This window comes from Meleagris gallopavo, chromosome Z, assembly GCF_905368555.1.
Source record: "Meleagris gallopavo chromosome Z, MGAL_WU_HG_1.1, whole genome shotgun sequence".
NCBI lineage: Eukaryota > Metazoa > Chordata > Aves > Galliformes > Phasianidae > Meleagris > Meleagris gallopavo.
In genome coordinates, this window is record NC_139435.1 from 10,776,175 (window position 1) to 10,792,737 (window position 16,563).

General features: G+C 37.7%; 1 protein-coding gene across 6 annotated transcripts in view; it reads left to right on the top strand.

Annotated features, from left to right (window-relative positions):
* The window catches only part of RAI14 (retinoic acid induced 14), a 95,790-nt gene that overhangs the window by 65,614 nt on the left and 13,613 nt on the right, over positions 1-16,563 (top strand). For all 6 annotated transcript variants that reach the window (XM_085214304.1, XM_085214306.1, XM_085214301.1 and 3 more), the window contains exons 4-8: positions 9,408-9,496; positions 11,109-11,173; positions 13,607-13,664; positions 14,173-14,243; positions 15,681-15,787. In XM_085214304.1, coding sequence (XP_085070430.1) covers positions 9,408-9,496; positions 11,109-11,173; positions 13,607-13,664; positions 14,173-14,243; positions 15,681-15,787 — 390 coding nt within the window. The remainder of the gene's footprint in view (positions 1-9,407; positions 9,497-11,108; positions 11,174-13,606; positions 13,665-14,172; positions 14,244-15,680; positions 15,788-16,563) is intronic.

Genomic DNA, 16,563 nt, shown 5'->3' on the forward strand with positions numbered 1-16,563 from the left:
AGTTATTTTCAGCCTTTTCCAGCTCTTTCCTGGCTTCTTGTTATGCTAACTTGCTTTGGGATTTCCTAGCTCTAATTTCATGACTTTTCATGTAGTAGAGTTGTTATTTCTGTTTGCTGGCCCGTAGGCAGCGATACCAAGCAGGCTATGTTGGAGGATGGACATTGAGTTAGGTACTAGACATTGCTTTTTTTTGTTGGGCTTAGTTTTAAGTTTGAACTCTCTTCTGGCCTTGCCGGGACAGCAAATAGGTAATTGGTTTTATCTAATGCAAGGGAAGAAATTGTTGTGATCTGGACACATTTATGGCATACTTAAAGACTTCACCATATGTTAATAAAGATATTTTTCCAGAAACCATATATATTGAGAGGTTAACTATGCATCACTTTGGCCTTTGAGATGTAGGATCTGTTTTAAAGAAATAATTGGAAGGAAGCTTCCCTATAAACTAGCCACTGTTAGACTGATCTACAAGAAAGTCACAAGGGAAGATGTAGGAAACCGCAGACGTGTGTGTAACCTCAGTGCCTGGAAAAATTATCCTGTGTACTATTGAAAAACAATTTAAAAAGCTATTATCAGGCGTTGTCAAGGATGAGTTCCTAAGGGGAAAGTCATGTCTTAATTTGATCTAAGGTCACCATTTGCTGGATGAGGGAAAGGTGATACAAATAACCTTTCTGGATTTCAATAAGCCCTTTGGTAATGTTCCTCACAGCATCCATCTGAACAAATTGTCCAGCTAGGAGATAAACAGGCTCACACCATGCTGGGTGTTGACAAGGGAATGGGGCTACATATGGCTGGTTGCTGCTCTCTAGTGATACTTTCCAGGGCTCAATTCTCAGGCCAGTCCCATTCAGTGTTGAATCTATGGTCTGGATGCAGGAGTGTAATACATCCTCAGCATGTTTACCAATGACATTAAACTGAGAGGCGCTGCTGACTGCCTGAAGGGATGAGAGGCAGAGAGATCAGTCAACAATGATATGAAGTTCAACAGAAAAAAATGCCTGGTGCTGCACCTGGGCTGGAGCATTGCAGGATACAGGCACAGCTGGGAGACAAGTGGCTGGAGAGCAGCTCAGCAGGAAGAGACCTCGGGAAGGTGCTGGGGAGAGCAGCTCAGCATGAGCCAGCAGTTTGCCCAGACATCCATGAGGGCAAACTGCCTTGCAGGGGACACTGAACACAGCAGAAGTAGCGATCAGAATAGGCGATTCTTTGCTATGTTTTGTGTTGGAGTGGCTCACCTAGAGTGTTGTGTGCAATTCTGGGCTCCACAATACAAAAAGAACGCTAAGGTCCTTGAAAGGGTTCTGAGAGTCCTTTATTGCTACTCATGTGAGCAACGAAGCTGGTGACAGGGCTGAAAGGCATGTCTTTTGAGAAGACGATGTGGACGCTTGGGCTGTCCAGCAGAAGGAGACGCTGAGAGATGACCTCACTTCTCTCAGCAGCACAGAGGGAGGTGCCAGGATCTACTCCCTGGGAGCTGAATATTGGAATGCACAGAAGCAGCACAGAAGTGTGCTGGGAGAGGTCATTAGGAAAGATGTTTCTACTGTGATGGAAGCCAAACACTCGTAACAGGCTTCCTAGAGAAATAATTAATGCCCACTACTTGTCAGTGCTCAAGAGGCGTTTGCTGTCAATAATATGCTTTAGCTTTTCATTAGCCCTGAAGTAGTCAGTGGTTGGACTTGGTAATCTCTGTAGATCTCTTCCAAATGAACTATTCTGTTCTGCTCTAACCCTGGCTTTTTTGGCACAGGTAACACTGCTCTCATTTCTAAACTTTCTAAGCTTTTCAGCAGCTTCACCATTTCTTTTGTATCGTCAATCTTTGTACCCTGAAACACGAGAAATAAAAGTAGCATTTCAAAACTTGAGGCTTTCTGTCAGTACCTAAGGGTACACTGAAGCTGGCCATTGGCAAAATCTCTGCAATGTGCTGATGTTGGTTTTTGAGAGCCTTTAAAGAAGGATACTCTAAAGGAAACACAAATTTAAATTGTGAGTACTCTTATTTACAGTTAAGGACACATGGGAGAGGAATCTGTGCTTCAGATTTGAGGAGGGAGTTTGTGGTAATGCGATAATAGAGTTTGCCAAAGAAAACTGTGCATGAAAATGGAACTGCTGGAACATGACCTGAGAATGTAAAATATAAAGGTTCTCGGGATCTCTAAAATCAATCTGAATAGCAGGTAGGTGGATGTTTTTGTTGAGTTTGAAAGCAAAGATCAGGGGTCTGTGGGTTGCCAGCTCCTTTACTACATGATGAAATTATTGCTTCTTTCCCAGTCAGAAAATAGCCATTCAGCAGACTTGCCTTTTTTAATGTCCTATACTTTGAGGTGTGTATGATTGAAACAAGACTCTATACTTTGAGGCAAAGCTGGGAACTTCATATGAAAACTCTGCCTTTTTTTTTTTTTTTTTTTTGAAAGCTTTTTCAGAATATGTGCTAACACAGAAGATCCATGTAGGTTTGTTGCCCAGGGGTTTTGTGTGTATTAGAGGTAGCTGATCATGTCATGTTTAAATAGAGGATAGGAGAACACATTCTGTGTGCATTGCATTATGTTTCAGTGACTGGTACTAAGAGGGAAACACTTGCATAGCTCATGTTAAATCCATACTGCTTATGTCACCTTTCTTAAAATCCTAACCTGCCTGCACTCAAAAAGATAGCAGCAGCTAATTACTGAAACATCTTTTAAGTCTCATACTACTTTCTTTTCTGAGTTTTTAATGAGAACAACTGTAGCTTGAAAACAAAATGTATTTACTATAGTTGTTTCTCCTGTTGTAATTTTTGTATTTTTGCGGGTACATGCAAGTCTGTCAGGAGCACGGTACAGACTGCCTGCACTTAATTAAAAGCCACATTTGGTGCATTTGCTCTTGATTGAAGGTGTAATGGATGCACTATGAAGCTGTGGGTTTTATTTATTTAAAACAAAATAGCGAACAAAATACTAACAACTGATGGTAATGTCTGATTTGCCTTTAAGGCAATCTCTGATTTACTGTACATCTGAATGGGTTTGTAGTAGTATCCATTGGTACTTTGTGTCTGTAGTACAGAAATATCTATAGTAACTGAAATGCATCTTCACGAGGATTTATCTGGTGGTATTCTGCAGTTTATCTTTCTCAGTTTTAGTTTTCATCCTGAAGCTGGTTCTACTGTGCCCTTTCCACTTGGGATTGCCAGTATAAGGAAGTCCTGTTCCCACATCTTTATTCTCCCTTAGGAGTGACTCAAGAAGTTAGTTCCCTGACACATTTGAAAGCTGGAGGACAGCGCAGCTAAAGGGACTAAGAGCAGCTGTGGAACAGGGATAATTTCAGTTGGTACTGCTGGTGCAGTCTGCCTCTTCTGCTTTCATGCTTAGGTAGCAAGCATGGAAATGAACACTGTTTGTTAAGAGGCAAAGCTGCTTTTGTTCCCACGTCAAAGACTGTTTGGTACTGACAATCTTTCCAGTACTGACCTTTAGCAGCACTTCCTTTGTAGTAGAATTCCTGTGTGTTTCCTAGACTTGGGCCTCTCTAACAATTATCACTTGGTAGTCAGGGAATGGTAAAGATTTGGCAACTTTCACAGGCAAATGCTTAGTATTTAATTTTAGTTTTTAGGTTTAAGGTGAAATTCTACATCACCTTAAACTTCACTGAGATGATGCTTTCATGCTCCTGTCACTTAATTTATACCAACAGTGTGCATGTATATGTGACTGTGATAAAAGCGTGGAAAGCAGCTTTGTTTTCAGCTGATTTTGTTCTATCCCAGTGATGTGGTTACCTACTTAGCTGTGCAGATGCAAGGAAGAAGTAGAACCAGGCAGCTGGATCAGTAGATGCTGGCAATGGAAGCATAATCCTAGCTGGAACGAAGAGTTACTGCTTTGCTGAGTGCGCTGTCTTGGCTGACAGAGGAATGCACAAAAACAGTGTTGTTTGGGGACCATTCTGGACCATTCCCATTCTTTAAATCTGAGAGTAACTGTTTTTCTTTGAATTAGGTTCAAAGATGTGCCAAATGTTTTTGTTTTGTTTTGTTTTGTTTTTGCTGGTTTGAAAGGATTAATTTCATCACTGATTTTTTTTTATTTATTTTTTTTTTTTGGTTGATAAAATCCCAAACCATTCACAGAAAAATAAACTTTCTTCACTAGTTACTGGTGATTGTATTACATGCCAGTAGAGACCATATTTGGTATTATTCCTCAGTAACTGCAGACACATAATTTGTGCATGGAATATGCTGCTCTCATTTTACTTATAGCTCTTTCTCACCCAGGTGAAGTCTCTGCCTCCTTCTAGTACTTCTGCCACTTGGCCTATGGTGGAAAACAATCAAAATATAGATAACATTTAATACATTTATTGGTACTGTTTTTGTTGAAGGAAGAAATCAAGGCTTTAGGAAATAATTCTGCCTGTGAAAATCACAGGCATTTTAAGCAAGGTGCTGCCTCCAAGGTGTGTAGATGTTCAAATCAATACACAAAATGAGCCAGATTACCAGTGGTTCTCTTCCTGACCGAGATATCTGGCGAATCACTTGCCTGTTTCATCTGGTAGCAGCAAGGGTTGAACGTTTTCCATTTCTGTATTTTTTTTAGTTGGCATTCATATACTCTGAGCAGCTCTGTGTCTTTATTTTATCAGTGCTCTTTGTTTGTATGAAGGTATTGGTCTGTTGGGAAACTCTAAATCATCAGACTGTTGGCAGACAGGCCAGATTTCTTGAAAGTCAATAAAGATTTAACATACGATATAGAAAATGAAGAATGAACTGCTTTGGGGAGGGATGTTTTTACTCAAAATAAACCTTGACAATGAGTAAGTTTGAGTTCATAGTGTATTTCAAACATTCTTGCACTTAAAATATTTTCAGACCACTCAGATAAAATAGTAGAGAACAATAGCATTGTATGCTTGCAAACATGTTTTACTTTCTTCTTTGTTCTTTGTCATAATATTGTATTAGCTATTTTCTGTTCACTTGGCATTCATAATTCAACCTTGTTCTTTATTTTCTTTGGATTTTGATGAATTCTGTGTTAGATTGCTTTCAGGCTCTGGAGAGATTCTGTGTTCTGCCCCAGAACAGCTCTGGACCATGATGCTGCCATACAGTACTGCAACACCCAATAGGATATATTTTTTCTGCTCTTTTAATTTTGCTTTTCTTTAAACAAGTGAAAGTTTTCTTATGCTAGAAGGTTGCAGTCTGAACTTGAGGCTTTATTTTTTCTTGTTTTATCATGTTCTACTATACTTTTGTAATATTTTCCCTAGTTATATGGACCACCCAGTTGTTTTAAGCCAGCTGTCAAAATAACATTCAGTCAGAGGATTGTGCTCAGTTTTGCAGAATGTAGCTATATACATTGTTAAGCAGAGAATCTGGATTCAGTAGACTCATGTCTTGTTACTAACAACACCTCAACAAGCTCAATTAGCTTATTTTTTACAAGTCTAACCTCTAAATTTTGATTGTTATTTTAGCTGTTGTGAAGTTATTTGTAAATAAATAGTTTATATGAGCTAATTTGTAAAAATTACAGCCCTGATCTGTTTGAGTTACTGTGTGGTAATTAAATAATTTCTGGAAATGTTCATTCTTGACCTCTTAGTTATATCTGAACTCTTGCACTCTGTCAGTCACTAACTGAAGAAAGCTCCATTCCTTTGCTGGCTTGACTTCATGACTGAAACATGGAAAAAAAAAAATCCTTAGCACTGAATGTGGGACTGGCTTATTTAGGACTGTTTTTCAGTGACATCTATGTGTAAGAAATCTACTTTTTTTAACTATTTTAAGGATGTCAATGTCATGCAACTGTCCACTCAGTCACCAAGCATAAAAACACTTCTCTATCAATGCATTTGCATATGTTGTTTGAATACTAGGAAAAATTACACCTGACAGGACTTGGAGGTAATAATCTTGCAGCTGGTTGACTCCAAATCTTATGAAATGCTGTTTTGTGTTCCCTCTTACTGTCAAGCCTATCTACTCCAACTGGTCATTGTGTTCCTCCTGAAGAATGTAAATTTTCATTTTATCTTGTTCAGAACTGAGTAGCTATGGGGCTTGTGCATTCCCACTGGGAAGAAAAGCAGTGTCAACCAGATGATCTTCGTCAGATGCTCTGAGGTGGAGAAAAACACTGAGAAGACAGCTGCTACTCTGCTGCATTGAATGTTCTGGAGATAATAGTAGAAGTTCATCCTGCCCTACAGGAATGGTAGAGATGTTTTATAGCAATAGAAGAGATCTATCACAAATCAGTTCAGGTTGGGGCACCAACAAGTAGCTGGAGGTGGTACCAACAGGGTTCTTGTGAAGGGAAACTGAACTACATTAGAATGGGGAGTTAGGCTGAGTGAGAATGTGCATAATCAATGAATATATGGATGCTGTAATCAAGAAATATACAAGAAAATTAGGCTAAACAGGTTATCACGCTAAAGAAGAATGGATGGAAAGCTTATACTTATCCTGGGCTCAGCTGAGAAGACTCCAAGAGGAGCAATCTCCAAAAAAGATCCTTGCTCCTTGGAGTCAGCTCTTGAATGGAGTCTAGGAGAGGTGGAGCCAGGATCCACCCCTTCCAGTAGCACAGGTGATTTGCCTTCACCTGTGCTCCCAGGGCTGACTCATTGCTCACCTCAGGTGGTCAATCAGAGGCTCAGGCTGTGATTCAGCAGTTCCCATACAGAATGTAACCCTCATTGTGGTCCTTGCTCCAGATGAAGACTTACATGTTTGTTTTTGTTTGCCTGTCATTGCACAGCAAGGAAGTGGGAGGAAAGTTGTTTGCTGATGTGCAAGGGGAAGTTTATTCATGAAGGATGCAAGTGAAATGCACCACTGTTCAGTGCTTCTAGATGGGGAGAACTCTATGGTTTGGAAACCTGCAGCTTTTGCCTCAAATGTTTTAGGAAACCTTATATAGCTTTTAAAGAGTTACTCTGTTCTGAAATAAATGTCTCCATGTTTCTTTGTTTCAAGAGACAATTATTTCAGAGCTTTACTTTTTCTTAACTTGTAAAATGTTGGATAGTATGAAACTAAGTTACTGCGTGTGTAGTTTCTTGTTGAGAACTTCCTTAGGAATTATTTGCATTTGTGGGATTGATGTGTTCATAGGTGCACAGCCTGAAAGGGGTTAAGGTTTTATTTTTATTTTTTTATGCTTTCTTTGCGGTCTGATTTTATCTAAATCAAACCTCTTTTGCTCTTGCATACTCTTGTTGCACTTGGCACTACACTCCACAGCCTCTCTCTAAAATCTTAATGTCCTAGATTTAGCCAAGTTATTATTATTCAAGTATTTATTATTCTATGAATATTGTAAAATGTAAATGAGTAAAGTGCATTCGTAATGGTGTTCCTGAAATTTAATTGATTTCAGTTGCATTGCATGTCTACACAAATGTTTCTGAGTCTGTTTCAGTATTCAGTGGATATTATGTGCTGGCCAAATTAGAGGTGTTGGAATTTGTCAGACTCCTTTTGCTCCTTCTTCCAGCTATTTTCCTAAAGCCTGAAAAAACCCTTCTTCTAAAGAGGAATGTTTACACAACTTTGCATTGATCACCAAGAACATAAAGTTTTGGTTTTTTTGAACGATCAGAGAACAGCTAGCAGCAGTACTTCTTGTGCTTTTCAAAGTATTTAGTTATGCCTCTGTTCAGTTTGTTTATGGCAGCTGTAAGAGTGTGGATGAGCATACAGAATATTTTTACATTTGCAGAGAACAGTTTGAAGCCTTGAGCATTGCCTGCCTAGTATTTGTAGGCAGCAGACAGCAGGATGGAAGGACTCCATGGAGGAAGAGAGGTAGTTGCTGTATTTGGTACAGGACTTCATTCCCGGAGCTCTCCTGTTTTGATTAATTCTCAGCTCTTTGCCAGATCTTGTCAGTAGGTCTTTTTCCTCTGCTGATTTTTCAGAGAAGCTGCAAAGAAAAGCCTGCAGCATAGAGAAACAGTGTTGCAGTTCACATACTCTGTGCCAAAAATACGTATTTCATTCTTGCCTGTTATTCCTAGTTGTTCTGCTTAGCAGGCTAAACTTTCAATATTAGTTTTAACATTTAAAGGAAACAGTTGTCCAAAATATAAACTCCTAAATACTATGGAAATATCTACATGATTAGTTAAATTCCTTTTAGATTCTGGGGGAAAAAGCTTTTAACATAAGAGATGTGTGGTGTTAAAAATGAACGTCTTTATAAGATGTAAGAAAACATCCCAAGATTACAGGCTTTTTCAATTTGGGCCATGCTTAGTATGGTACTAGCTCTTCATATACTATTTAATAGTAATTGTTAGAAATGTTTTATCTCTAGTTTTTTCTTTCTTTCATTATTTTTCTTTTTTTTTAACATTATTCATAATGTATATTAAGCTGATAATAGCAGGACCGTGGGGAAGCAGTAAGTCTGCCTGTGCTTGACTCACTTATGTTGGCACAACATGTATCAGAAGGATGTAAACTTCTCCATTTTCATAAGTTTTTTCTTTGGATTTGCTTCTCAACTTAATTAAGCCAGAAGCATATGTGTAAGATTACTCCTGTGAATCTGGAGGTGCTAACAATGTCAAAGATGTACACGCAGTATAAAAAGGCTTGAATTAAGCATATCATCTTTTGTTTGTTCTGTAATTTCATCTTTGGTAATTTATGCTCTTAAATGTGTCCAGTCCAGTCATGGTATGGTTTATAACCTCTGCAAACTTCTGCTGTTCAAACAAGCAGAAACTTCAAACGAAAAGTAAAACCAGAAGTTGCAAAATACATCCTTAGTATAGTTTCACAAATATCCAATAGCTTTAGTATCTCCAGGTTGCATTCACATGCATTGTCTCAGGGTTGTTCTTTCACCTCTGCAGTGAAGAAAGATTTATTCTGAAGAGGGCAATTCAGAAGCAGAACTTAATACAGTTTAATTTAGGAACAGAATCAACTCTTAGAGGAGGTAGATATTGTCTGCTTAAGGAGGAAAATTAAAATTGTTCTGAGTGCAAAGCAAGTAGAGCAAAGCCAGTTTTTGTGAATGCTTTCTTTAGTAATTTCCCAAGCCCATGCATTCTATGGGGATATATTGCATCACTAAAGATATTGGTTTGGAAATTCAGTAGATAGATGCACATGAGATATATGGCATGGGTTAATGAAACAGCAGCCTATATAAATACATGAATACAAAAGCTTTTTGATGTGCCTTCTCACTTTCAGAGCTATTATCTTCTTGGGAGGTAATGGAGGGTTGCCAGAAGACAGGAATGGGAGAACTTGCTAGTACTTGGTTTGTGAATGAAAGATAAAGAAGGTCTTAGAAACAGAAAAGTGTCATATAAATACTCTCTTCCAGTTTTCACCTGGCAGCCACAAAAGGACATGCAGAATGCCTCAGGATTATGGTGACACATGGTGCAGATGTGACAGCCCAAGATGGTGCAGGTATGCCTCTGTGAACCTACACATACAACGCAATATGCTTCATTTGCCTGTAAGTCTTGATGTGCAGATTTGGTAGTGCTGCTCCCTCCAATTCAACCACATTGTAACCTTTGCAGTTTGGACATACTTGCTTTACTGCATATAGAATAGAGATTTTTAGCCATATACTATAAATATCAGCATTTGTAGTATACTCCAGTAATTGCAAAATAGTTAATTTTATTAATTATTGCTGTTGATATTATTATAATTCCCCTTCTCTCTTCCCTGACTTTCTCCTTTCCCCTCCCAGCTTTTTTGGTCATTTCATTTAAGGCTTTGCATAGATTATATCAAGATCTTGTGCTTTGCTTTTATGTGTATCCAAGCTATTAACCCCATTTAACTGTACTGAAGTTGCAGTTTCCTCAGGATTATGACATAGTAAAAATTGCTGATACAGGCCAAACTGAGCTGAGAACTATTATGTGTGCTGCTTCAGCCCTCGAAAGTCCTGTGCCTTAATTAGTACTCTAGTAGGAGAATGATGAAAGCTGAATTTGAAATTGGCAAACTCTTCTTAATAGATTTCAGTTGACTTATCTGTGGTCTGTGCCCAGCATTTCCTCTGTCTAGCAGAATCACCTAACTGAGGTGTCAGTACTCTGTCTTTCTTGCAATGATCTGTAAATGTTGGGTTCACTGGGTCTGTTTTAGCCATTGCTTCCAGCCTGGTTGAATTTGTCATAAACAGAAATTGTATGCCTCTGTGAGAAAGCATCTGTGATGCTGGAAGAAGCGTTCAGATTAAATGTAATGATAAGAGAATATACACACCTGACATGGACTATTACTCAGAATTCATACTTCATCTTGCCTCAAGATTTTTTAGTCACTTGGATAATAGTAGGTTGTCTGCTCACTCTTGAGAGTGTCAACCCTGCATTTGTTAGGTAATGCCTTTCCTGCTAAAGTCTCGTTATTTACTGTAAGGTTCTGTCATAAGTGGATCATTCTTTCTTCCTTGTATAGATAATCTTCTGCTGTCTTTGGCCTTTAAGGTTTTTCAGGTGTTGTCTAAGAAGGAACTAGAAGACGGACTGCAAAATCTTTAATCATAAATCAATAGTTAGTAAATCACTGTATTGCATTGCTAAATATGAGCTCATAGGTGCTAAGTAAGTTAATAGGAAGAGGAGCTTATTAAATGCAGAAACAAAGTAGTCCTATGTTCCGAGTCATCGTATGTGTGCATTCTGTGGATGATTCAAATTTGTCATAGTGGTAGCTGGTGAATTTTGATGGTTTTGGTCTCCAAAATGGGTTCCTTTTTAATCTGAGGAGAAAACAAAGTAAAGCAGACACATTGGCAGACACTTCTGCAAGGGAGGCAGGGTCTGTCACAATTTCTGTCATTCCTGTATCTGAAAGTAGACATTAAGATTATCCCGTTCCCTGCCTGAACAATAGTCTGTTGTAACTACGTTCTGCTTGATGTAGGATTTTTATTTTATTTGTCCATACTTTTCATGTGTTGATGCTCAATTAAAAATCTTGCCTTTGCTACGGAAGAGTTTATTCCAGTGTCTTTGAGTGACTGAATACTAACTTTGCTTTGCATTTGTTGATGTAGGGCACAGTGCTTTACATCTTGCAGTGAAGAACAGCCACCTTGACTGCATTAAGAGGTTACTTCAGGTAAAGTAAAAAATAAACTAATTTTGATTATTTATTTTTATTTTTCTTTGGTGGTTCTTTGCTGCATATCAATGCATTTCCTGCTAATCATAGAATCATATAATGGCCTGGGATGGAAGGGACCTCAAAGATAATCTGGTTCCAACCAACTGCCATGGGCACGGTTGCCAACCATTAGATCAAGCACTAGATCAGTTGTCCAGGACACCATTGACCCAACCCAGCCTTGAATACCTCCAGGGACACGGCATCGAGAACCTCACTGTCACTTTATCTTATCATTACCTTAAGATAACTGCAAACATAAAGCTCGTGTCTCCAGTTTATGAAGCCTACATTGTTTGCCTTCCATCAGGACGCACATTCATAGTCTGCATCACACTCCTGTTGTCCTTTTTTCCTGTGACTGATAGATGTTCTTGAATTTAAGACCTTTTAGGCACTATGTGGGTAGATGATATAAAACAGTGTGGTATCTCCTCTGAGTGGTTTACAGTTTCAGTTTTCCATGTGCAGTGGATCCAACATAGAAAGATTGGGTCTGAAGCAGGTTGCAGCTTGACATTTCCCAACGTTAGTCTGTGCGGCTGGGTGGGTTGGAAGTAGATGATGTATAAGAGATACAGGGAAAAAGAATTCTTCATTTGTAGTGGAACTTTGATATTGATCTAACCAAGTGTATTCTGTCTGTGCAATATATAATAATTCATTTGTTGAGTCAAGGGGAAAGAAACCAAATTAGTTTGGATACTGAAATATGGAAATATGGAAATACTCATGAAATGACAGTGAGAGGTTAGAAAGGCAGTAGAAAAAATTGGGGGAGAAAAAGCCAAGAAAAGTGGAAGAGAAGAGGAAGAAAAGATTCTTCTGACATTAATGCTGAAGTTGTGTATTAGCAAACAAGAAGGGATGTCCATCTCAACTCCATTTCAGAAAGACAGGTAAATTCTGGTCATAGGGGTAATCAGAGTAATGGGTCATATTTTTAGAAATGTAGATTTATCAATAAGACTGGCAAAGAATTTGTATGAAATAATGAGCCTATGAAATAACACTACCTGTGTGCAGCAGTACAGAAAGAAATTGGATCCTGTATCTCAACTTCATAATTGTTTTCCTCTGGCTACTTCTGAGCTCTCCAATTCAGTTGTCACAGATCTCTCTCAATGTCTCTTACTGAATTGGGTCCAATTTCACTGATTCCTACTCACTGTATTCACTGACGTCACTGCTTCTCTTCATCTTTTCTTGAACACTTGGAAGAGATTATCATTAAGTGAGGAGACTGCCCGCTTTGGGATTTCAGTAGAAAAATCTTCTAATTCTAGAGTAAACCCATTTAGAGCATGAACAGTGACATCAAGCTGTCATTAATTGTATCGCATGCAGCAGCATACAATCAGTGCGGCAGATGAATGTGTTTAGTACCAAATATTCGCTGCCCATTTACCTGACAGCTACAACCAGGGAGTGTTTTAGCTGATGTTTTGTTAGTTTTATTATAAAATGCATTTCTAAACAAGTTTGTAAGTGAAAATCCTTTGTTAATATTCTCCAGTGCTCTTGGAGAATGCTCTCATGCTCTTTGGAATGCTTTGTTGCTTCTGTTGACTGGCTTTGTCATAAAAGCTCTTTCTGTGTGTAAGAAGTGCCTAATCGTAATGTAAATAATTGTTTTGCACAGAATGAATCTTGAGTTTTTTTAATATAAAATTTGGTAATTTATGTGAAACTGTTTACCTGGGAAATCAAGGAAGTATTGGAGGTGATGCTATACCTGAAAGTCAGAATATATAATATGTGATTTCAGAAATCTGTTATTTCAGAGTGATATCTTTATTTGTTATAAACTAAAATTTTCTGTACCAAATCTTTATCCAGACTTACTTTGTAATTTGATATTTTTATGCTTAGTACCTCAAAACCTAACTTGGCCAGTAGTAACAGGTGGCTTAAAATACTGCAAAATGTAAGTGGATTGTAGATGCTTTAGATTTTACAAATGGAAATAAAGTGTTATTTACTTTAACAGGAATAATTTTGGGTTAATTGCCTTAGGCTAAGGTTGCTTTAGCTTTTAGTGGAATGTAAAATAGGAAGCTTTTCTGAGACATGGAAGTCAGATTCTTAGTTTGTTGGTTTTTGAATATGAATTGTTCTAAAACAATTTTTTTTTTAGGTACATCTTCACCATGCATGTTTACTGTGACTTCAGTATAAGTTAACAAGAAAGGACAGTTGAGATTGCTAGAGAGTAGAGTTGTGTCTTTTATCAGTATACTTGTTCATTTCTGTGCTATGAAGGAGCTTTCTGTAGGAGCTCATTGAACTATTCTCAGATATGTTCAGCTGTCTGTTCTGCTCATCACGTGTATTTTATTTTTTTTGACGTTTCTCTATTTTTTTTTTTCTCCCTTCTGAACTGTGCAGTATAAATGTTCAGTATACAGCACTGACAACTGTGGGAAAACAGCTTTACATTATGCAGGTAACTTCTTTGTTGAAAGCATGCACCATCTATTTTGTTATGCTTGATTTTCTCAGCTCTTGACTTGATATAGCTTTTTACTGAGGGGAAAAATAGCGGACAGAATGGTGGACTATATTAAAGCAGGCTTTATTTCTGCTCTATCACTCTCTTTTCTTTCCTCTCTCTATTTTTAAATTTTTGCTGGTTTTCTTTTACTAACCTTTTGATTTTATTTCCAACTTAATATCAACACTTTTTGAAACACTTGCATTTTTAATCTGGCAGTGAAAATTTACTTACTTTTATAAAATTAATATATTATTGATTAATTGAAGATTTTAGTAGCTGAGTGTTGCATATCCATTCTCACAGATGACAAATTCTGGATATTTTTAGATAAATACTCTGAATATTGAATTTCAGTTAGTTACAGCCAGCAAATACACTACAGTATTGCAAGTGTAAGCGTGGAACACGAATCTCAAAAAATAAAGTTTAATGGACTTTAATGCTTTTTCTTTTTTAGCGACATGTGGTTGTCTTCAGGCAGTTCAACTTCTCTGTGAACACAAATGTCCAATTAACATCAAAGATTTGGTATGTACCTCTGTGCTTTTCCCAAAGCTTTACTACCCTCCACTTCAATCAAGCTCAAGTACTGCAGTTGAAACTATTACTGCTCTTCTATTTCGTTTTGAATTTCTCTGACAAAGTTCCTTTCATGGCTTTCCATAGCATAGCACTTCACTTTAACTTGCGAGTGGCAAGATTTGCTGCTAGTTAAATTGCAAGATTTTTAGAAATACCTGGAATTAATTTGGATATATTCCAGACATGATTAAAAGTTGACTCCATTTACTCCAGTAGGCTTCGAGAAAGACCATCATGTGGGCCTTTCAGGTACTGTAAAATGCTTAGGAAAAAAACCCAACGGAATATGATAAACCTGGGGGAAGAAATAGACTTGGTGTAGTGTAAAGGCTAAGGGACAGTATCCTGACTAGCACAAAACACCTAAAAACAATCAGATCTGTCTGTAGGAATGATACTGTTGCCTCTTAGAAAACTCTGTTAAAGGGATCTGACAGAAATTAGAGAGGAAAAAAAAAAAGGAGAGAGGAGGGAAGCATTAAAATATGTAATCTTTTTAAAAAATTTTTTTTTAATTGTTTTGTTTGTTGAGTACTTTGGGGGTTTGGGATCTTCTCCTCATCTGGTCTTTTTGGTATATTAAGACAAACAAACAGCAATCAGAAAGATTAGACCTAAAATTTCAGCAGATGTATTTTAAAGACCGAAAAGATTTTCTAATCATTAGAAGAGAAGGCTGTGGGATAATCTTTTATATCCTCAACTACATAATAAGTGATCATAATCAAGATAGAGCCTAATTGACCTCAGCAGTGGTGACAAGCAGCAGTTACAATTTGGACAGTGAAACTAGTTGGGAAATTCCAGTTGCGTATTAAGGAAGAAAATAATTCTTACCATGCAGTTGGTGAAACACTGGAAATGAAACTGAGAGACATGCTTTCTCTGTCCTTGGACATGCTTAAAACCTGTTTGGACAAGTCTCTGAGCAGTATACCATAATGTGAAGTTTGCCCTGCTTTTGACTGAAGACAAAGAGGAAGAAACACCAGATGCTTGCTAAAGGTGTCTTCAACTGCAGTTATTCTATGATTCTATGAAATGTTGTGGTTTTGCCTAGCACTCAAAGTTATCCTTTTGTTGTGGAGATATCCATAGGTATTGTGCAGTTGCAAAATCACTATGTTGTAGCATTAAGCAAACAGAAAGGGAGTACAGGCAGCAAAGAGCATTCCTATTCTTGATGCTTTGCTGTGTGAATCCATGCCCCATGGTCAAGGAAGGGATTAAATAAAGCCGGCTACATTTATAATACACAATAAAAATATACAGTGCCTTGTTTGTGCTATGTAGAAGAAAAGTTCATATCTGACCTTTGAACCTCAGAGTTGTATTTGTAAGTTGTCCAATAATTGTTTATGTTTTCTTTAAATGCATTCCTAGGATGGGAACATACCTCTGCTGCTTGCAGTACAAAATGGCCATACAGAAGTATGTAAATATCTTCTGGATCACGGAGCAGACATCAACACAAGGGATAAAAATGGAAGGTACAGCAGGTTAACATCACCATGTTAATTCTTTCATAAGGCTGACTGTCAAATGAAGCTCCCTACCCAAAATAGTCATTACATGAAACAATGTCCACAGTACTAGAGAACATAAGTACTAGACATTGTTGAGAAGGCTTACGGAATTCTGCCCAATGAGAAAAGCAAAAGAGAAACTAAGTAACTCTAAAACGAAGTAAACTGTAAGTTTTTCCTTGTGTTACCAGAGCAGCAAATCCCATTTTAAAATCATTCCTACAAGAATCTGAATGATAGCATTTACCCACACATCACTTTGCGTATGTCCCATATTTTCAATGCTGCTCTCTCTGTTCTTGGCCTGAGTTAGTTTTGCCGACTTAAATCCTGAACTGTTACTTGGAAGTGACATCCTTGAGGAGCTCTCATTTCTAATTCAGCCACAGCAGCAAGAAAAAATACAGTAAAACTACATAATGGAGATGCTGTCTTCTCAAAAGATGCCATTTAGAAACTTATTGCATTAATAGACATATAGTATGTCAGAAATATCTGATATTTCATAATATTGTTTTTAAATCAGAACATTCTTATTGTGGAAAAATGCACTTGTTTTGATGACACTGATAAAGTTTCATAAATGTTTGGTGAAACTGAAAAGGTAGAGCAGGATGCTGAGAATAGTTGGCACTTACAGCTAGTAGCTATTCGTACTATTATGTGATACAGTGCCCATACTGTTCTTCACAAACATGTGAGAGGATAAGACTGAGCCTAGCTTAGTTTATATGAGTTCA